We start from the raw sequence: 27143 nt of genomic DNA on the forward strand, positions 1-27143 counted from the left end.
AGCACCCCGCCATCACAACCTGCCGAGCCCCCTCTATTCCGCTTGGCAACCCTTCTGCTCCCTACCCATCCACTCCCTGGTCCCCCGGCTTGTTGACCTTCTGACTGATCTATGAGTGAGATCTCTTCGAAGTTTAATGATGAGATCTGTCCATAATGTATGCTGGTTGAGTAGCTATGAGGTGCATGAGGAGTAAATGTTGGCATTGACTGAGGGCTAGATGGCCTAACAACTTTTTGTAAAACTGGGAAAAGTCTCAGGGAACTGAGGCAGCCTTCTAACCACCATGTCTCGGTAGTCACCTGTCTTTGTGGCTTGCCTCCAAAAGCATCAGGCTTAACTCAATCATGTCCCCCACCCCCTTTCCCACTAGACTGAAAATTGTGTGCAAGGGGCTTTCATATCCAAGCGGGTCTACCAAGTTGGGAAATGTAACAATAATAATAATCTTTATTAGTATCACAAGTAGTCTTACATTAACACTACAATTAAGTTACTGTGAAAATCTCCCAGTCGCCACACTACGACACCTGTTCGGGTACACTGAGGGAGAATTCAGAATGTCCAATTCACCTAACAAGCATGTATTTCGGGAGGAAACCAGAGCACCCCGAGGAAACACACGAAGCCACAGGGAGGATGTGCAGACTCTGCACACAGTGACCCAACCCGGGTCCCTGATGCTGTGAAGCAACTGTGCTAACCACTGTGCTACTGTGCCACCCGAGTAATGTCCTGCCTCGGTAGTTAAAATCCAGCCCTTAGTTTCTATGTGCTGTTAAGAACGATTCTGCAACTTCTCCCATTTCAGTTCTTCCACCTTTAAAAACCTTCACAAGAAGATTCTACTCACTAACTGCTCGAAGAATGGGTTAGAAAAAAATACATTAATAATCTAAGTACTAGTTGAAAGCTATTTGGAAAACATTAAAATTCTTTCCCCCTTTACATTTAAATTGACACTTTAACCAGTTTTCCTTTAATGCTTGTTTATAATGGGTGGACCTTTGCCCAAATATCAAGTTGCTGTTGGAGTGCTGGATAATGCATACATTCAAGATAGTGAGCATTTCTGCCTGATCCACACATTAACAAAACACATTGGAACAAAACACAGATGGAACAGAACAAATTGTTTAGTATACTAAATTCACGATTTTCACTTAGAATCATGCTGACATTATTAATGTCACTGGCTTAAAATCATTTCTCAAGTTTAAAATATGTTAGGTTACATCACTTCTAAAGCTGCTTCCGAACGGAGTTCAAAACATAAAAGACATAATGCTCTCTTAACACATTACTGAGCCAAGAGGGTTAATTTAAAAAATGAGCTATTTTCAGTTAAGCAGAAATTCAGGTTTGCAGGAATACACACCTGAACCCAACATTGGAATGAAGGGCAGTTTCCCAGGATTGATTGCACTGGCGTCGTCTATTCATGGGGTTATGTAAGACCAATAATATAGAGTTGTCCTGGCTGTAGTAGTATGTATCCACACACCTATAAAACTGAATAGCTTCCTGAAGAACCTGCAATAATACATACTGCATGTTTATATTGATAAAAATGGGAACACTGGCTGTAATTTTCTTTACTGATGATCCAGATTCAAACAATTTGCGCTACTTCCAGATACTCTTAATACATAGTCAATGGAAATATTTTACTTCCATGTGCAAGCCTGCATTCTTTCTGACACATAACATAACCTTGGGCAGGATTCTTCGGCCGTGCCCTCCCGGCGACCGGAAATTCCCATCCAGGGTTATGGACCTTTACATGGTCCGCGTCCCGTTCGTGGCGATCTTGCGGTGGGCGCAGCCGAAGAATCCAGCCCCTTATGTGTGGCTTTGATTTTGCATGGTGAACTGCTGAGTATTCACTAGAAGTAGTACTAATGTCATCGTGTACACTTAATGGAAGGAAGACACCACGTTGACAGACTATCGAACATGTGTTAAAACTACTCACTATATTAAGATGTAAGCATTTGGCAAAGCAAGGATAAATCAATGGATAAAATTAATCATACAGGCCTAAAAGCTTATTGGTATTGAAAATGGTTTGAGACAAAATGACAGGATGGTTAGAATCTTTTCATAATTTTGTGTGGTACTTATTTTGTCCTCTGCAGAGGTACACCTAATTACATAGAAATATAGAAAATAGAAGCATGAGGAGGCCATTCAGCCCTTCGAGCCTGCATTATGATCATGGCTGATCATCAAGTTCAATTCCTTGATCCCGCCTCTCCCCATATCCGTTCCATATCCCTCAATCCCTTTAGCCCCAAGAGCTTGAAATTACACAATGTTTTGGTCTAAACTACTTTCTGTGGTAGTGATTTCTCCAGATTCACCACTCTCTGGGTGAAGAAATTTCTCCTCACCTCAGTCCTAAAAGGCTTACTCCTTATTCTCAAACTATGACCCCTAGTCTTGGACTCCCCCACCATTGGGAACATTCTCTCTGAATCTACCCTGTCTAATCCTGTTAGAATGTTGTAAGTTTCTATGAGATCCCCTCTCACTCTTCTTTTTTTAAAATTTAGAGTACCCAATTCATTTTTTCCAATTAAGGGGCAATCCACATACCATACTCACTTTTTTTGGATTGTGGGGGCGAAACCCACGCAAACACGGGGAGAATGTGCAAACTCCACACGGGCAGTGACCCAGAGCCAGGATCGAACCTAAGACATCGGCGCCGTGAGATTGCAGGGTTAACCCACTGTGCCACCATGCTGCCCTCCCTCTCACTCTTCTAAACTCCCATGAATATAATCCTAACCGTCTTAGTCTCTCCTCATAAGAAAGTCCTGCCATCCCAAGAATCAGCCTGGTAAACGTTTGCTGCATTCCCTCCATAGCAAGAACATCCTCAGATAAGGACACCAAAACTGCATATAATAATCCAGGGGCGGGATTCTCTCAGCCCGGGGCCGGGCCGGAGAATCCCCGCGACTGGCGCGAATCGTGCCACGCTGCCTCGATGCCGGCACGTGATTCTCCACAGAGCGGAGAATCGGCACCATTGACACCGGTGTGGGTAGCGCGGCGCCGGTCGCGGGCCGCTCTACGTGGCCAGCCCGCCGATTCTTGGGCCGGCATGGGCCGAGCGGCCATCGTGGAAACGCTGAGCCCGCCGGCGCCATTCTAACCTGCTCTCAGCCGGCGGGACTTCGGCGTGGAAGGGTCGTGTGGTGGCCTGGGGGGGGGGGGGGGGGGGGGAGGCGACTGACGCGTCAGAACACTAAGGTCTCGCTGAGTATCCACCTTCTTTCAATTTACACCCATTCAAATAATAATGTCTTCCTATTTTGCTACTGAAGCGGATAACCTCACATTTATCCACATTATACCGCATCTGCCATGTTTATGTCCACTCAGTCAGCCTGTCCAAATCCTGCTGAAGCATCTCTGCATCCTCTTCACAGCTAGCCCTCCCACCCAATTTTGTATCATCTGCAAATTTGGATATAATACATTTAGTTTCCTCGTCCAAATCATAGTGATCTGGATGTGCATTCTAAACAGTGAACCAAAGCAATGACAGTATGTAGCACAGGTGATTAGCACGGTAGCTTCACAGCGCCAGGGTCCCAGGTTTGATTCCCTGCTGGATCACTGTTTGTGCAGAGTCTGCACGTTCTCCCCATGTCTGCGTGGGTTTCCTCCGGGTGCTCCGGTTTCCTCCCACAGTCCAAAGACATGCCGGTTAGATGGATTGGCCACGATAAATTTCCCTTAGTGACGAATAAAGATCAGGAGGAGTTATTGGGTTACGGGGATAGGGTGGAAGTGAGGGCTTAAGTGGGTCGATGCAGACTCGATGGGCCAAATGACCTCCTTCTGGATTGTATGTTCTATGTAGCGTTGCCACATATGACAGGTGTGAACAGTCTAGTTCTAGTAATGTCTAATTTTCTTTGAATGCCTTTGTTGATCTCTTTAGTAAAATTGTATAAAATCTCATTATTAAGTTAATTTGAAAGTAACCCTCAGGTTCTGCTTAACAATATGACATTTGGGTTACCTGTATCAATACAAATGGATCATGCTGCTCAGCAAAACACCATTCCACCAGTGATCGGAGCTGTAGATTTTTAATATATTTTATATCAATCTTTAGGTGGTCAGCATTATCCTAAAAGAAAAAAAACCACAATTTTTTTTATCCTTCAAGAGTATGAGATCAGCAGATCACTCCTCTTGCTTGCAATTTAAAAATAAAGTATAATAAACAGCATAGAACAACAGGAACATACATGGACTTATTAACAATGGGAATAATTCAGTGATTTGGTTCTCACAATGGAGACAGGCAGCCAGCGTATCTTGGAAATTAGGCCGTGGGTGCGATCTAACGGGAGAAGCACTTAGTGCAGCAGCAAGTTTTCCGACGGCCAACCCGGCGAGACCACAACCGTAATCTAACGCAGTAATGATGCCCCATGGGCTTCACGTCCGAAATGGCTGTCCTACCAGCTGATTTTCCTGGACCCCGCCCAGCAGCTCCCTGCTAACGAGGGAGAATAGCTCTTAAACCGCTCCCTCTGAACAAACCCCATGCCACCAAGGAGATCTGCACCACGATTCAGAGGTGCCGACCTGGCCAGACTGCTGAATGCGGTGGAGTCGCAACTGGTTCCCCAGAGGGGGTCGGAGGGTCAGCCAATGCTGCCTGGGAAGCAGTGGCAGTGGCCGCCAGCATTGGGAGTGTTACAGGAGGACCACCACCCAGTGCTGAAAGAAGCTGAACGGCCCTCACCTGTCCGCATGGGTGAGTTGGCATCGGCCCCCTGGCACCGGTCCAGCCTGCCACCCCTGGACTGCACGCTGATGACCGAGTGGTTGGCAGCGCACCCCCTTTCCCCAGCAAACTGTGCCCCAGCTCACTCGTGCACCCACTGGCACACCCCACCCATGCCCAGCAGCGGTGCCCATGCCTGACCCCCGCCATTGTATGAAGCATGTCTTTCACAATGCCCTCTCTTTGTCCCCGCAGAAGAGGTTGGTACACAATCAGCAGGAGGGGGCCCAGACTGGCAGCGGGGTGCTGGACATCACAGTCCTCACCCACTATGAGGAATGGGCCCTGGAGGTCGTGGGAGTGACCGAGAACAGAGTGGTCACCAAAGTAGAGCTCGGTCTGTGCCGCAGGGGTGAGGATCCACAAATCCCCACCCAGGTGACCTGTTAAACATCAGTTGTTCATGCCAGACATAATGATCCTTCTCTCCCACTGACCACATGTCCGTTCTCCATTGTGGGCAGCACGGTAGCACAAGTGATAGCACTGTGGCTTCACAGCACCACTGTCCCAGGTTTGATTCCACGTTGGGTCATTGTCTGTGCGGAGTCTGCACGTTCTCCCCGTGTCTGCGTGCGTTTCTTCCGGGTGCTCCGGTTTCCTCCCACAGTCCAAGACATGCAGGTTAGGTGGATTGGCCATGATAAATTGCTCTTTGTGACCAAAAATGTTAGGAGGGGTTGTTGGGTTACGGGGATAGGGTGGAAGGCTTAAGTGGGTCGGTGCAGACTTGATGGGCTGAATTGCCTCCTGCACTGTATGTTCTATGTTCCTGCAGGATCTCCATCCGATGGTGCTGGCCCATCCGGGTTATCCCATTCCTGGTGCTGGCCCATCCGGGCTGCCACCCCCACCACCTGCATACAAGAGAATACCTCGGAGGATGCCACCATTGAGTTATCATAGCTGTCATCCCCACTTTCCACCAGTGCAGAGACACACACCTCGGTGGGCGAAAGTAGTGGACAGGTTTCTGGGGCACAACCTGGTGAGCACCACACAGATGCTGATGCACATCAGGTAGAGGCAGGAACATCCGAGAAGGACAGCAGTCAGAGGTCTGTTGGATCCCAGGATCCTGCTGGGTCCCAGTCCGATGCCGAGCCTCTGGACAAGGTTATCCAGGAGCTGATCCAGATGCAAGGCTGCGGCCTTGAGGATCAAAAGGGGATGTCAACATCACTCCAGTGGGTCCATAGATGATTGGAGGAGTCTTAAAGGTTACAGGCGCAGGAAAGAGTGCCGGCAATGCGTGGCACTTGGGCCAATACTGCAAGGGTGGCGAGTGCAGTGGAAAGCCAGGGCGTTGCTCAGTTAGTGATGGCCATGGCTGAGAACCACGAAGGCTTGTCGTGAGGTCAGCAGGCTGAACAGGGTGGCACGGCGAGGCATGTGATGGAGAGGTGGGTTGGATGGGGAAGGATGAGTGGGGAGGGGGGAGAGGTAGTGGGTGGTAAAGGAGAGCGGTGAGATGACAGACAAAGCTATGTCCTATGAGAAGAGGGTGAGGATGAGGCCACCAGGCAAGCCGGACCCTAGTCGCTGCCCCCTATCCTCCAACCTCCAGCTGCTCCCACAGGTCTTCCCCAGGATTGTCCTCCAGCCCCTCCTCATTGTCCTCCTCGGGTGAGGCCGCATGTCCCACCTCCAGCCCTTTGCTCCACTACTGAGCCAGATTGCGGAGGGTACTACAGACCACCACAAAGTGGCTGACCCTTTGGGGAGTGTACTGCAATGCACCACCAGAGTGATGAGGTATCAAAACTCCATTATCAGCAGTCAGATGCACCGCTCAATGACAGCCCAGGTGGCCTCATGGGCCTCGATACATGGGTCTCTCCATTGGCCTCTTGCCTCCGTACTGGCATCATTAGCCAGGTTCTCAGCGGGTACCCCTTATCCTCCAAGAGCCAACCCCTCCTCGAAGATGCCAGGTTCTCCAAGTGCCCCCGGATGTAGTTGTCGTGGATGCTCCCTGGGAAGTACGCACATACGTGCATGATCTTGAGGTGGTGGTCACATACAAGTTGGACGTAAAGGGAGTGGAACCCCTTCTTGTTAATGAAGGGCACTTCTGGACCGTCTGGTGCGCGCAAGGTGATATGCGTGCCATCTATAACCCCCTGGACATGGGGCATCCTGGTGATGGCAGAGAATCCTGCTGCAAGGGCATCTTATTGGGCTTGGTCCAGGTCAAAATTTATACGGTCAGCTGCCCAGCCAAACAGGTCATCCATGACTTCACGGACGCATTGGTGGGCTGTAGGTTGAGATATGCAGCGCAAGTCCATGCTTGAGCTCTGGAATGAACATGAAGCGTAAAATCTCAGGGCTGCGGCAAACTTCCCAGCTAGCAGGAGTGGATAACCTCCTCCTCCACGTGGTGCCAAGTCCACTAGGACATGGCACAGGTACCGCATCATCCCTTTGTTGAGGCGGAGCCTCCTGTCGTACGTGCTGTCTGACATCTCCTTGAATGACCAGCGATGCTTTGACACCTTGGGCCATTGCTGTTCTCCTCCTTTAGGGTCCCTCCCTGGCCTGTTGGGCAGCCGGGTCCTCGGGGTGTGGGACGGGACTCTGCACATGGACTGCTGCCTCGCGCCTCCGTCGACACTGCTGCTGCTGTCTTCTCCGGCGTCTGGCCTTCCACCAGCGTTGCGAGGGAAGGTGCTGTGGGGTGCACAATAATTGTGGTGCACCCACAATCTGATATCTAAGGAATTGGAGAGGGTAAGAGACCGAACATCAGAACTTCCGCCCCAGGACCATTGGGTCCCCCAGGCCTCCTCCACCCTTACGTTCCCTGCCATTTCACCGGGTGCCATTCAACAAAACGGTTGTGCTGGAGGACCCCGCCCTGCACATGCACCCCCGGCCACAGCAGGGGCATCTGGGCAGTGGACCCCAGACTCATGCAGGGAGCATTACTTTGACTGGGCTCAGGTTCCCTCCCCGCTTGACACACTCACCCTCTGTTCGGGGGGGATATCCTCTGTCTTGAGACCCAGCTCTTGGGTTTTTGATTGTTGGCTGATGCCTCTCTGGTGTTGACCCCTCCAGTGCTCAGACAAGGTGCTCAAGCCACACAGTCTGATTGGGATGCAAAGTAGTAATACTCGCCTGCGACATGGCACATCTACCCACGGGAATCCACTTGAGAGCTGTGAAGTGCTCATATAACTAACCAGGCCAATTTCCAATTGGCAATAGTCTTCAGCTGTACAGGCAGCAGCCACCACGGTCAGAGGGGATTACAATGACCTTCACCATATTACCTCGGTAGGGGTTTGTCCTAGGCTGTTCGGTGGGGATGTACAGGCAGCGGCTGGAGTTGCCCCTGGTACAGGTGCACACAATCTGGGGGTGTGGCCTGTTGGACCCGTGTATGTTGAGCCCCTCCCCCCCCCAACCCACTGATGATGCTCAACCACCCCCCCCCCCCCCCCCCCAACCAGGCCCTGCCTCCCCAGCTCCAGAGCCCCAAGGGCTGATTGCCCTATTTTGGATATGGCTAATTACCTCCTGCAATCGCTGGGTTAGATCACGGGAGGCTGTTCGAAAGGGATGTTAATGGAATGGACATTGGCCTGAATTGGTGATTATTGATTTATTATCACGTCTCGGCGGGAACCGGATCCCACCCATGTGAGTGGGCCAGTTGGATTGGAAACTAGTCGGAGTCTGCCGCAGATCGCAGATCCCGATTTCGGCCTCTCCCGCGATCTAACCAGCTTGGACGGATCCTCGCCGGGCCTAACATGGCCGTTAGATCGCACCTTACATGCCTGTGATCTCCTGAAATACTCTCAATATGAATGTTACTCTGATTTAAATGCTGGTTTGTTGAAGCACCCCACTCTTCTAATAAAGCCTGAGACTTTTTAGATACTCCTTTCAGTTTTTAATTTACATCATTAATATTAATATTATTTATAATTGTACCTTTTTATCTTCCGCATCTGTTAAACTATCTTTCCTGTTTTTCTCACCAACCACTTCAGAAGTATGTTCAAAATGCACTGAAAATTAATTTAAGAAGTTAGTTGTTGTAACATTGGATACCATGAAGAAATAATTAACAAATATGCATTAGTGCCAAGTTGTTTCACCTGTTGGCAGTGCATGTCAGAAATTCAGTGTACAGTGCTCATGATATTCCAGTAATTTAATTGGTATGATGTGGTTGAATGTGGTGAGGGGCAGCACGGTAGCATTGTGGATAGCCCAAATGCTTCACAGCGCCAGGGTCCCAGGTTCGATTCCCCGCTGGGTCACTGTCTGTGTGGAGTCTGCACGTTCTCCCCGTGTGTGCGTGGGTTTCCTCCGGGTGCTCCGGTTTCCCCCCACAGTCCAAAGATGTGTAGGTTAGGTGGATTGGACATGATAAATTGCCCTCAGGGTCCAAATTGCCCCTTAGTGTTAGGTGGGGTTTCTGGGTTATGAGGATAGGGTGGAGGTATGGGCTTGGGTCGGGTGCTCTTTCCAAGAGCCAGTGCAGACTCGATGGGCCGAATGGCCTCCTTCTGCACTGTAAATTCTATGAATTTCCATTATGCTCTACTTGTAGTTGACCGGCAGCACGGGTTTGCAATATTACTCTAAGTGTACCTTCTTTATACTAATAAAAATGACAAAGCAACAAATAGCTTAACCAAATTAGAGCATATGATAAGGGATAATCCCCCATGAAAATTGTACCCAATTCTGCTCAATATATGAATCTAGCTCAGGAACTCAAAATAAAGTTACTACCAGGGCTTTACTGAGAGAAGATCATGCTCCTCAACTCTACCAAATTCAGACGACAACTTTACAAAACCTACAGAAACTACTAAGTGTCTCACAATCTTTTTATTTTAAACACAGACTTTGAAATAGTCCTTTATTCCTTTTCAATGGGCCACATAAATTAGGTGCAAGGAGTGACTTATACCTGAACAGGGTTGTTCCATGGAAGACGTGCTGTTTTTTCTTGGCCTGCTACCACTGAACTTAAAAGGGCAAGTTTCTGCTCCCTCTGAAAAGAAAAGCAGAATAACTCTGCTATTGAGTATAAAACCTTAAATTGTATTTTTTCAACAGTTATCTCAAAAGGTATTTGCTCATAAAATGTTTTCCCAGAGTGTTTTAATTTCCAACACCCAGTAATATTCCATTATCATACAGAGGAAATAGGTGCAGACTTATTAATAAAAAATTGAAAAACACTGGAAAATTTACAAATGTTCCCAGTGTTAAGAACCCGCTGATGTTAACTGCAAGATTGTCTCAAAATCTCGAAGAGTAACTTGAAACACTGGCTCTTTGTGGTGCATTTCTGTTTGGAATAATGTGAGGAACCAGTCCAGTCATTGTGTAAATAATTAATAAAGAATATTTATTAAAGTAAAAGAAAGGAAAAAAACACATGACAAAAGACTAACATACACTATGAAACTTAGGTATATGAATAACTAAACGCACCATTTTATCTGAAGTTAGCTCTTTGTTCCCAAAGTATGCCCATGTGCCCTGAACTCACTTGAGACACCCATTTCCTCAAACAACATCCAACTTTAGTAACTCTATAGGTTAAATCCAGTTATTAGTTACCACACAATACCATTTAGGAGACCAAGAGTGGGAAAATGTCTCTTCCTGGCTCAGCAAAGGCACGAAACGGAATGCTTGCCTTCATTGGATGGGGCATCGAGTTTAAAAACTGGCAAGTCATGCTACAGTTGTATAGAACCTTGGTACGGCCGCACTTGGAATATTGCGCACAATTCTGGTCGCCACGCTACCAGGATTTTTTGAGAGAGTGCAGAGTAGGTTTACCAGGATGTTGCCTGGTGTGGAGGGTGTTAGCTATGAGGAGAAGCTGAATTGACTCGGACTGTTTTCACTAGAGAGACGAGGTTGAGGGGTGACCTGATAGAGGTCTACAAGGTTATGAGGGGCATTCTGACAGAATGCTGGGAGAATGTTTCCCCTTGCGGGGAAGGATAGAACTAAGGGAAGGTTGCAGAAGCAGATATATTAACGGCATTCAAAAGGCATCTTGATAAACACATGGATAAGATGGGTATAGAGGGATACGGCACAAGGAAATGCTGTGGGTAACATGACCGGTGCAGGCTTGGAAAGTAAAGGGCCTGTTCCTGCGCTGTATTCTTTGTTCTAAAACTGTGTCTTTTAGGGGAGAGTCTCTTCAATCTGCTGTGGTTTTAAATGTTATAGGTAACAGGCCACCATGACTTGGATCATAGTTCGAACTGCCTGTATGCTTGTTGGATACAAAACTAGCCTGCCTCTTCAATGAGGGGGCCACAGTTATACTGTTAATGTTTTGATATTCTCCTTTGTGTATTCTGCTGTCCACCTCATTCAAATTCCTTGCCTTCAGATGTTACCATTTGGATAGCCCCACTGATCTCTGGTGAACAATATTTCTGATGTGGCCATTCGCACCACAATGTCTCTGGACTCCTGCTAATCTTGTTACTTGTTTGTTATTTTTTTTTAATCTCAATTTTGTCTCAGTAACTTCCCACATGCTTGACATCAGAAAATACAGTAATATAAGAACATAAAAAATAGGAAGGAGTAGATCATGCAGCCCATTGAGCCCACTCTGCCATTCAATACAATCCTGGCTGCTCTTTGATTTCAACTCCACTTTCCCACTCACTCCCATATCCCTTTCTTCCATGGGACACTAAAATGTGTCCAATTCAGCCTTAGAAATATTAAATGATAGAACATCCAAACTCGCTGTGGTCGGGAATTTCAAAGATTCACGACCCCTGGACTGAAGAAATTTCTCCACATCTCAGTCCTAAATCACAATTTCCCTGGATCCAATGGGCTTTTTCCTTCACTATCAGTCTCCCATGTGAGACCTTATCATAAGCCCTGCTGAACTCCAAGTAGACTACGTCAAACACATCCATTCTGATGACACACCCCTTTCCTATGCTAAGTGGAATGCAAAAAACACTCCTTATTCAATTGGACGATGCATCACTGTCAAACAAACAGCTGTCCCCCCCCCCCCCCAATTTTCAATATTTCTAGAATTGGTAAAGAGGAATGTTTTTAAAAAAAAATCTGTTTCAATGTTCCTGTGATTTTTTTTCTCCAGGGTTGCAAGCAGCAATATCTTGGAAATTAGTCTCCAATTCCTGGAAACTCTAGGCTAAACCTGGAAGGTTGGCAACCCATGGAGTGAGACCAGCTTCATGGCGGTTCTCAAACGAGTCCATGCAAATCATGACCAAGCAGACCTTGGATGTTAATTTTTGTGCCACTTTAAACAACGATAAATATTGTATCTGTGGCATTACAGCTTCACTAATCAGGTCTGCAACACTGTGGGAAGAGTGATGTGATGTTGGATGATGGCAAAAGGATACATGGAAGTGGCAACTCCATTCAATTCACTTTCCATTCTCACATTCCCTCACCCCTTCAAACAGTGCCCAACGAATTGCCATGTCTCCTGATGGTAGCATTCTGCCCTAAATGGGTCTTTGGCAGGGGCCTCAAGGGCTTGAACATCCAGATATAAAATTATAAGATCATAAGATTTTAAGAAATAGAAGCAGGGGTAGGCTTTTCAGCTCCTTGAGCCTGCTCCGCCAGTTGATAAGATCACAGCTGATCTTGCAGCAGCCTTTCCTGCCTGTCCCCCATGGCCGGGATTCTCCGCCGCCGTGATTCTCCTTTATGCCGGCGCCCGGGGTTTTCCCGATGGTATGGGGCTGACCCACAATGGGAAACCCCATTGACCGGCCGGCATAACGGAGAATCCCGCCGGCCGGTTGGGGCAGAAATGTGGCACGCCGGGGGGGGAGAATCCCGCCCCATATCCCTCGTCTATCAAAAACCTGTCCATCTCAACCTTGAATGTATTTAATTACCCAGCCTCCACTGCTCTTTGGTGATGAGAATTCCAAAGTCAAACAGAAAAGAATCCCCTTGCTTTTTCAACTGTGCCTCTTAGTTCTATCCTCCCCCGCAAGGGGAAACATTCTCCCAGCATTCTGTCAAATCTACCCAGAATTGTATATTTCAATAAGATCACGCTCATTCTTCTAAACTCCAATGAGTACATGCCTAATCTGATCAACCTTTCCTCCTAAGACAACCCCTTCATCCCAGGATGCAGCCAACTGAATCTTCTTTGAACTTTTTCCAATGCAATTATATCCCCCTTTCAGTAAGGAGACCAAAACTGTACACAGTACAGTTGAATGTTAGTATGTTATGTTAGTATGTTGAATGTTAGCAACACTTTGTTACTTTTACACACAGTTCCCTCGCACTAAAGGCCAAAATTCCATTTGTCTTCCGAATTACATGTCGCACCTGCATTTACCTGTGATTTATGTGCTCGGTCACAGAGATTCATCTGTATCACAGATTTCCACTCTCTCTCCATTTAAATAATATTCTTCTTTTCTATTCTTCACACTAAAGTAAGCAAGCTCAGATTTTTGCACATTACACTCTATCTGCCAATATTTTGTCCCATCACTTAATCTACCTATATCCCTTTGCAAGACACTGGGGGCAGGATTCTTCCGCAATCGGCGGGATGGCTCGACGCTGGTGCCAAGAACGACCCGAAACACTCCAGCGTCGGGCCACTAGGAAGTTGCGGAATCCTTCGCACTTCCGGGGGCTAGGCCGGCAGCGGAAGGGTTGGCACTGCGCCAACCGGCACCGAAGGGCCGCCGTGGTCCTGCGCATGCACAGAACCGTTGGTATCTTCTTGCGCATGCGCAGGGGTTTCTTCTCCGCGCCGGCTATGGCGGAGCCCTACAGAGGCCGGCGCAGAGGGAAAGAGTGCTCCCACGGCACAGGCCTGCCCGCAGATCGTGGGCCCCGATCACGGGCCAGGCCACCATGCCCCCCCCCCCCCACTCCCCCGGGTAGGATCCTCCCGTGCTACCCGAGGACTCCGGTAGACGGCCTACCAGCCAGGTCCCGCCATGATGGACCATGTCCATTTCATGCCGGTGGGACTGACCGAAAATGGGTGGCCACTTAGCCCATCGGGGCCCGGAGAATTGCCAGGGGAGGGCTGCTGCCAACGGCCCCCGACCAGTGCGGCATGAATCCCGCCCCCGCCCGAAAACCTGGAGAATTCGGCAGCCAGTGTTGGAGCAGCGGGGCGGGATTCACGCCGCCCCCCAGCGATTCTCCGACCCGGCGTGGGGTTGGAGAATCCTGCCCTTGGTGTTCTCTTCACAAATTGTTTTCCTATCTATCTTTGTATCATCAGCAAATATACACTCAGTCCCTTCATCCTAGGCATTAATATAGACTGTAAATGTTGAGGCCCCAGTACCGATTCCTGTGGCACTGTTGTCAATCTGAATATTACCCATGTAATGATTTTCTGCTTCTTGTTCATTAGCCAATCTTCTGTCCATGCCAATTCATCACCCCAAACACCATGAGCTCTTATCTTATACAGTAGCCTATAATGTGGCACTCTATCAAATGCCTTTTAGAAATCCAAATTCACCACATCACAGGTTCTCTATTCTCCACATTGTTTGCTACTTTCTCAAATAACTCTAATAAATCAGTCAAACACAATTTTCCTTTCACAAATCCATGTGGACTCTGCCTGGTTGTATTATGATTTTCTAAATGCCCTGCTATTAGCTCCTATGAAAGAGGTCAAACTAACTGGCCTATAATTTCCTGCTTTCTGTCATCCTTGTCTCTTGAATAGAGATGCTACATTTGTGGTTTTCCAATCTACAGTGACCTTTCCAGAATCCATGGAATTTTGGAAGATTACAACCAATACATGCACTACCTCTGCAGTCATTTCTTTCTAAATCCTAGGATGCAGGCCATCAGATCCTGGGACTTGTCAGCCTTTTACTCATTTGTTTTCCCGGTACCTTTTCCCTCATGATTGTGATTGTTTTAAGCTCCTCTCTCTCTATTTCCTCTTGATTTTCAACATTCTTCAGATACGCTTTGAATCTTCTGCAGTGAAGACTGATATAAAATACTGAATTCAATGCTTCCATTATTTCCTTTTTTACCACAATAAATACCCCAGTCTCACCTGCCAAGGGATGAACACTCACTTTAGCTACTCTTTTCCTTTTTATACACTTGGAGAAACCCCAACCGTCTGTTTTTATATTTTTAGCTAGCTTTTCTCATACTTCAATTCTTTGCAGGTTTTTAAGATTTTCCCAGTCTTCTGATTTAATAATAATAATAATTTTTATTATTGTCACAAGTAGGCTTGCATTAACACTGTAATGAAGTTACTGTGAAAATACCCTAGTCGTCACACTTCGGTGCCTGTTCGGATACACAGAGGGAGAATTCAGAATGTCCAATTCACCTAGCAAGCACGTCTTTCGGAACTTGTGGGAGGAGACCGAGCACCCGCAGGAAATCCAGGCAGGCACGGGGAGAACATGCAGACAGTAACCCAAGCTGGGAATCGATTCTGGGACTCCGGCACTGTGAAGCAACCGTGCTAACCAGTGTGTCACCGTGCCGCCCTCCACTAATTTTCATAGTATTGTACATGTTTCCTTTCAATGTGATACTATAGCCAAAAATGATGGATCCAATGCAGTCTTTCTTTTTCAATGGAATATATATTTGTTGCGAATTATGAAATAACTGCTTAAATGGCCAATTCCACACAGTCCTACTTTTAATATTTTCTCCCCCAAACCACGTTAACCAACTCTATCTTCATACGCTTTTATATGTCTCTATTTAAGTTTGAGACACTAGGGGCGGAATTCTCCGCTCCCCACGTGGCGTGGGAGAATCGTGGAGGGCCTCCCGACATTTTTAATGCCCCCCCGGCACCCCCAGCGATTCTCTCCCCTACTTCTCGGAAAAATCGCCGCTTGCCGTTTTTCACGGCGAACGGCGATTCTCCAGCCCGATGGGCCGAGCGGCCGGCCCTTCACGCCCGTTTCACCACGGCAGCAACCACACCTGGTCGCTGCATTCGTGAAACGGGCACCGGATGCCCGTTTGGAGCATCCAGGGGCCCGATTGGGACGGGAGCACCGCGACTGTGCTCCGGAGGGGACAGGCCCGCAATCGGTGCCCACCGATCGTCGGGCCTGCGTCCAAACCGGACACACTCTTTCCCCTCTGCCGCCCGGCAAGATCAAGCCGCCTCGTCTTGCCGGGCGGCGGTGGAGAAAGACGGCACTGCGCATGCGCTGGTTCGCGTCGTCTGCGCGCTGATGTCACCCGTGCATGCGCGGATGACATCCGCAAAGCGCCGTTCGGGCGTAATTTCGGGCGTAATTTCCGGCGGCCGAGGTTGCGGCCGGGAATGACGGGGGCCCGCTCCTAGCCCCCCGGGTGGGGGTGAATTAGGTGCGGTGAGTGGGCCCCGAGGCCGTTGTGAACCTCAGCCGAGTTCACAACGGCCTCCGTGATTTTTGGAGCCGGCGGAGAATACCGCCCTAGGTCTTAGGCCCGGGGTTTCTCACCCTCAAACTAAATGTGAAATTCTGGCGTATCATGGTTACTGTTGGCCAGAAGATCCTTGACTATCAGGTAATTAATTAATCATGTCTCATTACAAAATACCAGGTCTAAAATAGTGTGGTTCCTGGTTGGTTCCCAGATGTATTGCTCTAAGAAATTGCCCTGAAGACACTCTTATGAACTCATCTTCAAGTTACCTTTGCCAATTTGATTCATATGAAGATTAAATCACCCATGATTATTGCAGTATCTTTCATACTGCCCCATATTTCATCTGTATACTCTGTCCTATAGCTTAGCTACTGTTCGAAGGCTTATATCTACTCCTATAAGTGATTTTTTTTCCTTTGCTATTTCTTAGCTGCATCAAAACTATTACTACCCCTTGGGCTAGTGTGTAGTCAATTTGACCCACTTGACCCGGAGTCACAACACAATTGAAAAAAGTAAATATTGCTCAGAAAAATATCCAAAGTCTTTGGCCCTTAGCTGCCCAATGGCTACAGTCACCAGGTTTGTAAATTTAAACACAATTAAGTTTATTCATCACAATAATTATAATTAAATATGCAGAAAATACAACAGGTTAACATTACCCAATACCTAAGGGCTATTCTAATTCTACATCTTGCTGCTCTGAACAAAAGTAATGTTTCAATGGAAGGACAGGGTGGATGGAATGTGTAAGGTGATAGAAGGATCTTGGTGCAGAATAATACATATGTGGCAGAGTTCTGAAATGTCAGCATATATTTAATACAAGGGCAGCACGGTAGCATTGTGGATAGCACAATGGCTTCACAGCTCCAGGGTCCCAGGTTCGATTCCGGCTTGGGTCACTGTCTGTGCGGAGTCTGCACATCCTCCCCGTGTGTGCGTGGGTTTCCTCCGGGTGCTCCGGTTTCCTCCCACAGTCCAAAGATGTTCAGGTTAGGTGGATTGGCCATGATAAATTGCCCTTAGTGTCCAAAATTGCCCTTAGTGTTGGATGGGGTTACTGGGTTATTGGGATAGGGTGGAGGTGTTGAACTTGGGTAGGGTGCTCTTTCCAAGAGCCGGTGCAGACTCGATGGGCCAAATGGCCTCCTTCTGCACTGTAAATTCTATGATCTATGATCTAACCCTCCACTTAAACTCCTCCCACCCTCTGTACACAACACACACAGAACAGACAGATGCAGAGGGGAGAAATGAAGGGGGGGGGGGGGGGGGGAGGAGAGTGAGAGTGAGAAAGTTTCCTTGCTCTCTGAAAATCATCCCACTCGGGTAGGACCCAATCATTGGCTGTTACAGAGCAGAATACCGTCTTTTGGCTAATTCATTGATCACCAGCCTACCAATCGAATCGAGTCCTGCCAATTTCTCGGGTGCCGAAAAGACTGAGTTCTGCTGTCCAAAATTTAGCAGAGTGTTCTATGTTGTAACTTTTGAGTTTCTCATTTCCCCTGCTCGACTTAAAGTTATATGTCCATTAAGCATCCATGGATCAAAATGATAACAGCAAAAATAAAGAAAGGGAAAATAAGAGAATCAACAGGAAGGGTCCTTACAAAACTAATTCTACATCTTGCTGCTCTGAACAAAAGTAATGTTTCAATGGAAGGACAGGGTGGATGGAATATGTAAGGTGATAGAAGGATCTTGGTGCAGAATAATACATATGTGGCAGAGTTCTGAAATGTCAGCATATATTTAAAGTAAACCTCAGATATATATTCCAAGTTAATGTGAACATGCAGAAGTCCCAGAATAGTAGTAGGAACTGAAAGAACAAAAGGAAAGGGTAGATTTTGCTCTGTACCAATAATCTTATCTTAGCCGAGTTAATAATGTGCTTGAGCACATAGAAATATCGGAAGGGTTAGGTTCAGAAACAATTAGATAATCCATCTGGTTCATTCCAAAAACATTACATGCCAACAAGCATCACCATCAAATATTTATCCAATATCCATTTAGTGCGATCCCAAAGTCTCCCTCCACTGCTTCCTGGGTAATCTATTCTTTTTTTTTAAATGTTTTTTTATTGAGTTTTCATATTTTATATACAACATATTACAAATCATTAGAGAAGAAAAAAAAACACACGCAAAAATTAACATGTATATTTACAGGTAAGCATCTTCATAATAACAATTGTGGCTGCCCCCTTTAGCCGGCATACATATTTTACATTCCCCAATATGGCCGAGGCACATGTTTATAGGCATTTATTTATAGTTTGGTTTTGGGCCTTAGCTTGCCGTCAAACACCCATAACGAACCCCCCCCCCCCCCACCCCCCCCCCCCCCCCCCCCCCGGCTACCTCCCCCCGATTCCCGTCCATTTTCCCCTGATTCTTGGCCACCCGACTATTCTTCCTCTTGTTCGTTGGCCACAAACAGGTCCTGGAACAATTGCATGAATGGCTCCCACGTTCTGTGGAAGCCGTCGTCTGACCCTCTGATGGCGAATTTGATTTTCTCCATTTGGAGAGATTCCGAGCGGTCGGACAGCCAGTCTGCAGCTCTGGGCGGTGCTGCTGACCGCCAGCCAAACAGGATTCTAAGGCGGGCGATCAGGGAGGCAAAGGCAAGGGCGTCCGCCCTCCTCCCCAGGAATAGATCTGGCTGGTCTGAAACCCCGAAGACCGCCACTATCGGGCATGGCTCCACCCTCACCCCCACCACTTTGGACATAGCCTCGAAGAAGGCTGTCCAGTACTCCACAAGTCTGGGGCAAGACCAGAACATGTGGGCGTGGTTGGCCGGGCCTCTTTGGCACCGTTCACATCTGTCCTCCACCTCCGGGAAGAACCTACTCATACGGTTTCTTGTTAAGTGGGCTCTATGTACCACTTTTAGTTGCGTCAGGCCGAACCTTGCGCACGTGGAGGTGGAGTTGACCCTATGCAGTGCTTCGCTCCAAAGTCCCCACCCTATCTCCATCCCCACGTCGTCCTCCCATTTCATTCTTGTTGCGTCCAGTACGGTGTCGTCCCTTTCTACCAGTCGGTCATACATGTCGCTACAGTTCCCTTTCTCTAGGATACTTGCGTCCAGTAGGTCTTCCAGTAGTGTCTGTCGTGGCGGTTGTGGGTACATCCTTGTCTCCTTTCGTAGGAAGTATCTATTCTAAACCTTCATTTATCACAATATAAAAAGTTAAATCTCTCTTTTCCTGCTGCTGTTGACGGTTACTACATAATTCCCAAAATGACGAAACACTGAATTGTAACAGGCTAAAGACCTCACACTATAGGTTTGGGGGAAAAAAATCTATATCCTCGTGGCTAGTTCCTAAAATTTAAAAACTGGACAACTGGAAAATGATTGACCCCATGTTTGACTGTGACCGTCGAACACTAGGAGCTAATCTGGCAGTAACAAATAAATTTGAGGCTCATTATCACTGAAGAGACGATAACAACCCCTGTGGGCTACAGAGACCAAATTGAAAGGAAATTATACAGCGGTCGTTACTATTTCATCAGCTATGGCTAGTCTGCTAGGACAAAGAACCTTGCAATGTTCCTTACAAATTCTTAACGGTTGGAACATTAGCAATCTCAGGAACCCAGGCAAAGATCAAAGCTAAATTGGAAAGATGGGAGTCATGTGCACACTGTGCTAAATCGCTGGCTTTGAAAGCAGACCAAGGCAAGCCAGCAGCACGGTTCGATTCCCGTAACAGCCTCCCCAAACAGGCGCTGGAATGTGGCGACTAGGGGCTTTTCACAGTAACTTCATGAAGCCTACTCGTGACAATAAGCGATTTTCATTTTATTTCATTTCATGTGACATGGTCACTTAGCTGGAAGAACCAGTTATACTGTCTTGCAGTACTGCAAATGAGTCTGCAACCTTTCATTTAACAACCAGTAACACAGAAAAAGGACTCTGTTCAGGTTTGAATGCCAACCATACTGTTTCTACTAAAATATCTGAATTTCTATACCCATCGCCTACAAGACTAATTGATATCTACACGCCTATCTCATGGAAGTTATCACTACTAGAAAAGTGAAATATTCAGCATCAGTTTTGAACTGTTGACCTCTATGAAGGAATGCACCATTTGGACCTTAATTCTGGACTCTGGACCTGCGCGAAACAATAATTCTTTATTCTGTCATCTTTCCTCTGTAAATCTTGCTTTCTCTATTACTTATTTATTGTATGAAATTAAGGGGGGCCATGTAGTGACACCCCTCTTGCGTTTTGAATGCATGTGAATAAACTTCCAAACTTCCAAACTGCACATCCAAAGATGTGCGGGTTAGGTGGATTGGCCATGCTAAATTGCCCGTAGTGTCCTAAAAAAAAAAGTAAGGTTAAGGGGGGGGTTGTTGGGTTACGGGTATAGGGTGGATACGTGGGTTTGAGTAGGGTGATCATTGCTCGGCACAACACTGAGGGCCGAAGGGCCTGTTCTGTGCTGTACTGTTCGATCGATCTAACTAACCTCTGAGTTCACCACAACTCAAGTCTGTTGTGGGGTTATTAATAGAACCAAGACTGAGGGGTCGGGAAATACGCCATTGTTTATAAAAGGAGAAATCAAAATTAAAACACCTCTGTTTCCAGGTGGGTGGTGAGAGGATAAATTAGGGATATTTCATTAACACTCCCTCCTGTCTGTAAATATTACCGCAGCTTTTGGGCTCATTTGTGGAGTACACACTCTTGGCCTTGCCTGCCAAAGGCGACTCTGGTGAAATCATGCAGTGCGCATTAAGATTTTCAGTCTGGGAATATTGTGGGAAGTTCTCTCATCATTTTCCAATCTGTACCCTGGGCAGGCAAGGTTCTGTGATAGGAGAAGCACTTACAGCTACTTATCCTGGTCTTCTCTTGCAAAGAATAACTTTCTTTGCAAATTCAATACCAAAGGCTTTAAAACGAGAGGAAACTCTTTGCGAACTATTTTTTCTTTTTTAAAGTTTTGAAACCAACAAATGGCCATTTGTTTAATGAACAGTCAACCGCTAATTGTGATTGTCCAGTTTCATTGTCAGTCAAACCTCATGACTTGGTGATTCCCTTAATAAACTAAGAATCCCAGTTAGGATTCTGACATCTGTCTAATACGTTGAAAGAAAACAGTAATTACTTTTCAAATTTTAAAAACTAACATCATGAAATCAAAATCTTATGAATTCTTTCTTATAATATTTGCTTATTTAACTAACGGATTTAAGACATGAGTTGACCGTCACAATCACATATGTATTACCAGAATTGTAAATCTAATTGAATAATCATTGAAATGATCTAAGGCTCATCAAAATAAAACATTCAACTAGTCGTCAGAAAGATCTGCTGCAATAATTCCATCTTGTGTCCTCAGTATTTTATTCATCATTGCTGACACCAGTCTGAAAAATACAGATTCATTTAATTGACTTTAAAGCCATTCAGTGTATTACCTGCACAAACATCATTGCTTTTTTTATGTATCCTCTTGGCACTATGAATCCGTTTCATCTCTTTTGCAAACTTGCCGGGGTCATCCCATGGTATGTACCTTGACTCAAGTACTTCACCCAACATGTCAGTCTTCTCTCCTAATTCTCCACTCTCTTTTACTTTGGTGAACTTCATACTCTCAAACACAAACTGCTTGAAGGCTCTCTCCACCTCAGAATTTGTCACATTTTCTAAGGGAAATAATATATATTGCAACCTGTCAATTAGATCATCCACATAGAAAAAAAAACTGGAATAATTATCTCAGCTACAAAAATATGATTACTTTGAATTAACGTCATGAATGTCCTCAAATGGGACAGCACGGTGGCGCAGTGGGCTAGCCCTGCTGCCTCACGGCGCCGAGGTCTCAGGTTCGATCCCGACTCTGGGTCACTGTCCGTGTGGAGTTTGCACATTCTCCCGTGTTTGAGTGGGTTTCGCCCCCACAACCCAAAGATGTGCAGGGTAGATGGATTGGCCATGCTAAATTGCCCCTTAATTGGAAAAAATGAATTGGGCACTCTAAATTTATAAAAAAAACAAAAATGAATGTCCTCAAATATTCTCAAAAATTAGGGATCAATAGTGCAAGAGTATCACATGAAATGTTTCAGTGATTCATGCAATCAATTACTTTTTAAAGCATTATGGCTATTGTTACATATGCAAACACCATTGTCATTCTAGGATACCAATGTATCATATCCATCAATAAGATAAATTAACCTGATTTAATAAGTATATATTTTGATGGGGGAGAAATGCATGCTTGTCTATCATAGGAACTTCCTAGTACTTGAGCAATGTCATTACGTCATTGATGTCCACCTGAACTATCAATACAGGTATACAGGACCTCTGCCTCATTTCAAGAACAGCATCTTTGACAATGTTTCCCATGGTCAGTACAGGGATGAAGTAGAAGCTTTGTTTACAGGACTTTGTGAAATAAGTTTTAGAAGCATTATTGGGAAAACATGTTCACGCTGTTCACAACTCTCTCGTCATTCATAAAATTGACAGGCAAGTTCAAATCTTGACACAGAGAATGCAGAACTTCTAACCTGAAGGTAAGAATGCCACCAACTGAGCTAAACACCTAAAATGAAAACATATATATGTATTTTTTAAACTTTCCCAAAGTTCAATGCAGCAAAGTGAGGTAGAAAATGAGACAGATGAGAGAATTTTCCAAAAGGAGCTTACAAGTTCATAATGTTCAGAGAAGAAGAAAATCTCTATTAGGATGCATTAGGCTGTAACTGTCAGGAGTACAGCAGAAACCTTGGGCGCGATTCGCTGGAAAGATTTTGAAGTGTTGTCGCGAGCGGGAACTGCCGCGAGCTTCCCAGCGCTCAGCTGAGTGAATCCGGCAGCGCTATTCAACATTAATTGGTCCACTTAACGAGGTCCCGCGAGATTTTCGCCGCAAATGAAGATTCGTCAGCTGATTCGCCGGCAACGTGCTCGCCAGACCCCCCCTTTAACAAGGTTGAGCAGCATTTAAGCTGCACTTGCTCAGCCAACCCCAGCCAGCTCGGACCAATAGCGCCCAGGAGATCAGCCCCAACATTTGGGGACGCAGACCTTGGGAGGCTGTTAGGCGTTGTGGAGGCCAGGAGGGATGTCCTGTTCAACCAAGATTCCAGGAGGGTCAACAATAGGGCAGCCAGTGCTGCCTGGGACAAGGGGGCAGCGGCTATGAACGCTGGGAGTGTGACCAGGAGGACTGGCCTTCAGTGCAGGAAAAGTTCAATGAAAGGTCAATTACCTACACCAGGCACCACGAGTGAGTGGACACCAACGCCGCCCCCCCAAGTTTCACGTGTGATTGGGATGCTGGGTAATGAGCTGCACATGCTACATGACCCAACCACCCAAGGGAATCCACTTGGGTTGTGCGAAGTGCTCACTTAACCACGATTGCCAATTCCTTATTAACAATGGCCTTCAACTGCAGGGCCAGAGGCCTTAGCAGTCTATGGGGGTTATGGGTGGTTGGTGGGGCGGGTTGGCAGGGAGAGGAGTTGCCCCTGAAATAAGTACACATGATGCAGGGGTTGGCATGGTGTTGCCATGTACGGTTGCCCCCCCCACCCTCCATGGTAGCCCACCCCCAGCCGAGCGTCCCACACCCCCAGTCAAGGGTCACCCCCCTCGAACACTGAGGTGGCAAGCCCAGCGCCCCCAGGCTCTTTGCCTGCACGCAAAGATGCTACTCACATCCTCAGCTCCCCACAGAAGCCCTTCAGCCAGTTTCACATTGTTCAAAAGGAGTACTAAGTGGCACCAACGTGACCACTTGCTGGGGAGACCGCTGGACGATGGGAGGCCGTTGAATAAGAGGTGGCTCTCGCTAAATGTATGGAAATAAGGCTTAAGTGGTAATTAATTTCTCGCCACATTATGTTGAGATCCTGAATTCACCTACGGGAGTGGGCTGGTTGCATGGCAACGTTTGGCACCTGGCACGGTTCTCGTTTTTGGCCTCTTCCGCTATTCGCTGGTATTGTTTCACTTGAGCGAGAGCGTAACAAGGGCACAGAATCGCGCCTCTTATTTGTTCACATAAACCTGATTTTCACCAGAATTCTCTCAAGTTCTGGAAACAGTTTGAAGTAAATAACCAGTCAAGATTTTGGGTGAGTGGAAGTCCAGAATATCAGGTGAACTTCAATACCTAGAATAGGTTTGATGTTAATTATACTTATATGGGTAGGAATCATCCAGTGATGGGAATTAATGTAAAAAGATGCCTAATAAATTAACCTGTCTTGGCAAAGTCTGCTATTCTAATCCGTTTTGGGGATTTGTAGATTGAGCAGCTATACAAAATTATAGTAAAAATTGTGAATGCTTTAGTGGCAAAACTGGAGGAATTCTCTTTGAGGCAGGATTGGGTGGTTCGAGAAGGGTAGATTTTTACCCCTTCTTTCGTTGCCTGCCGAACCCTTTTCTATTTTCCTGCTTGGGTTCAACTGATGTGAAAGGAGGTTTCCGGTGGGTTTCCTATTAAAAAGAGAGATCACGAATAAACTGATACCTCATACAAGAATCAACAGCAATGGAACTCAAAGAAAAATCAGGAAAATCAGGAGCTGGATTCTCCATTATTGGGACTATGCCCCACGCCAGCGTCAAAACGGTAGAGTTTTATGCCTTAAAATCCTGGATGAAAGGGACACGAATTCCCAGCCCTGCAGGGGGCTAGCAGGGACCCGGAGTAGATCTCGCAGCTTTTGCTGCAGATACGGGGCCTCACACTTCCGGGTCGCTAGACTGCGAAGCTAGACCCACAAAAGAGACCCCCGATCAGCTGCGTGCCCGGCCCTCACCCCCGCACGAACATTCCTCGCCCGCCCCCGACCAGGGCGGCCCTGGACTGAGTCTGCAGCTGCCACGCGAGTATCCCGACCAGCTGGAGCATATTAGTTCCACACCGTCAGGACTTTAACCGGTCGGGGGCGGATAATGGCTGAACGGGCCTCTGGCAATGGCCCAGGTGACACGGCGTATTCTTCGACTACGCCACTTTTTGGGGCCCGCAGAATCAGTGAACCGGCGCCGATCCCGATTTCTTGCAGGAATATGGATTCTTGGTCCCTGCGCCAGCCACGATTTCGGCATGAGGGTGCGCAGAATCCAGCCCCAGATTCTTAACATTTCTTTTTCTTGCAATCACCATCACATTGTCATACACTGGGAAATAAGCTTGTGGGGTGTGACTAATTTAACTGAATTAGAGACAGATAGACTTCAGAAAACCTTATAATACACAAATTGCCAAACCATTCTGGCAGCTGTTTCAAGTTTCCCTTTGGGCTTTGGGCAGCCTGGCACTTACTTCTGCCATGCCAGAACAGACCGATGCACCTGAAAGATCAGAATGAAATCTTCCATCAAATCTGCAGTTGAGCCCAAAGCATTCAAGCAGATCTACATTTGGGGTTTAATGAAGGGAGACGATATGGCTACATTATTATTTAATGGATTATTATTTAAATGATAAAATATTAAAGCATGTCGCTGTGCAGAGAGACTTGGGTGTGCTAGTGCATGAGTCACAGAAGGTTGGTTTACAGGTGCAACAGGTGATTAAGAAGGCAAATGGAATTTTGTCCTTCATTGCTAGAGGGATGGAGTTTAAGACTAGGAAGGTTATGTTGCAATTGTATAAGGTGTTAGTGAGGCCACACCTGGAGTATTGTGTTCAGTTTTGGTCTCCTTACTTGAGAAAGGACGTACTGGCACTGGAGGGTGTGCAGAGGAGATTCACTAGGTTAATCCCAGAGCTGAAGGGGTTGGATTATGAGGAGAGGTTGAGTAGACTGGGACTGTACTCGTTGGAATTTAGAAGGATGAGGGGGGATCTTATAGAAACATTTAAAATTATGAAGGGAATAGATAGGATAGATGCGGGCAGGTTGTTTCCACTGGCGGGTGAAAGCAGAACTAGGGGACATAGCCTCAAAATAAGGGGAAGTAGATTTAGGACTGAGTTTAGGAGGAACTTCTTCACCCAAAGGGTTGTGAATCTTTGGAATTCCTTGCCCAGTGAAGCAGTTGAGGCTCCTTCATTCCATGTTTTTAAGGTAAAGATAGATAGTTTTTTGAAGAATAAAGGGATTAAGGGTTATGGTGTTCGGGCCGGAAAGTGGAGCTGAGTCCACAAAAGATCAGCCATGATCTCATTGAATGGCGGAGCAGGCTCGAGGGGCCAGATGGCCTACTCCTGCTCCTAGTTCTTATGTTCTTATGTACAACACATTTTCCCTCCATTGGGAGAACATAGGGCTCATAATACCACGTTCTCAGTCCTATTGCCACTTTGCACACCACAGCTCGGGAAGCACTGATAACTGTAGTGGATGTGAGGTATATCCAGCAGCATCACAAGCACTGAACATTCCACTACATGCACGAGATGGGTGGGGAAGGCAGGTTAATGACAGACTCATGGAGGTAAACACCTGAACAGTGCCACAGTCCTCATCACAATCCCAACCAATTTTGGGCAATATATTTTATTTGGTGCCTACATATTTAACCTACAGATAACTATCTTCACAGAGAATTTGTTTCATATGTAATCTAGGGCAGGAAAGACGTGAATCAGTTTTTGAGAACAGAGTCTCAAATTAAGCTTTGGGAATTTTCAGAATGAGAGCAGAATATGTAGATGTGAAAGTCTTTTCTATTATTTTATTGGAGCTGTAACCCATTTAAGAGGAGGAATGTTTTCTCTAAATTAGAGGATTTCAGATTAAACATTCATAGTTGTAGAATCCTGCAGTGTGATTTCAAGGCGTGATGCAGCACACGTGTATATTCGAAATAAAATGCAAGATACAGTAAGCACCCGAGAATAATATCGTAATGAGAGAGCTGGACT

At 46.5% G+C, this 27143-nt stretch overlaps 1 protein-coding gene across 4 annotated transcripts in view; it reads right to left on the minus strand.

The window, feature by feature from the left end:
• The window catches only part of spag17 (sperm associated antigen 17), a 349272-nt gene that overhangs the window by 216856 nt on the left and 105273 nt on the right, over positions 1 to 27143 (minus strand). For all 4 annotated transcript variants that reach the window (XM_038801961.1, XM_038801962.1, XM_038801964.1 and 1 more), the window contains 5 exons: positions 21709 to 21939; positions 9753 to 9836; positions 8762 to 8838; positions 4040 to 4150; positions 1379 to 1533 (listed from right to left, as the gene is read on the minus strand). In XM_038801961.1, the coding sequence (XP_038657889.1) occupies positions 1379 to 1533; positions 4040 to 4150; positions 8762 to 8838; positions 9753 to 9836; positions 21709 to 21939 (658 nt within the window). The remainder of the gene's footprint in view (positions 1 to 1378; positions 1534 to 4039; positions 4151 to 8761; positions 8839 to 9752; positions 9837 to 21708; positions 21940 to 27143) is intronic.

Source organism: Scyliorhinus canicula, chromosome 7, assembly GCF_902713615.1.
Source record: "Scyliorhinus canicula chromosome 7, sScyCan1.1, whole genome shotgun sequence".
In the NCBI taxonomy this organism is placed as follows: Eukaryota; Metazoa; Chordata; class Chondrichthyes; order Carcharhiniformes; family Scyliorhinidae; genus Scyliorhinus; species Scyliorhinus canicula.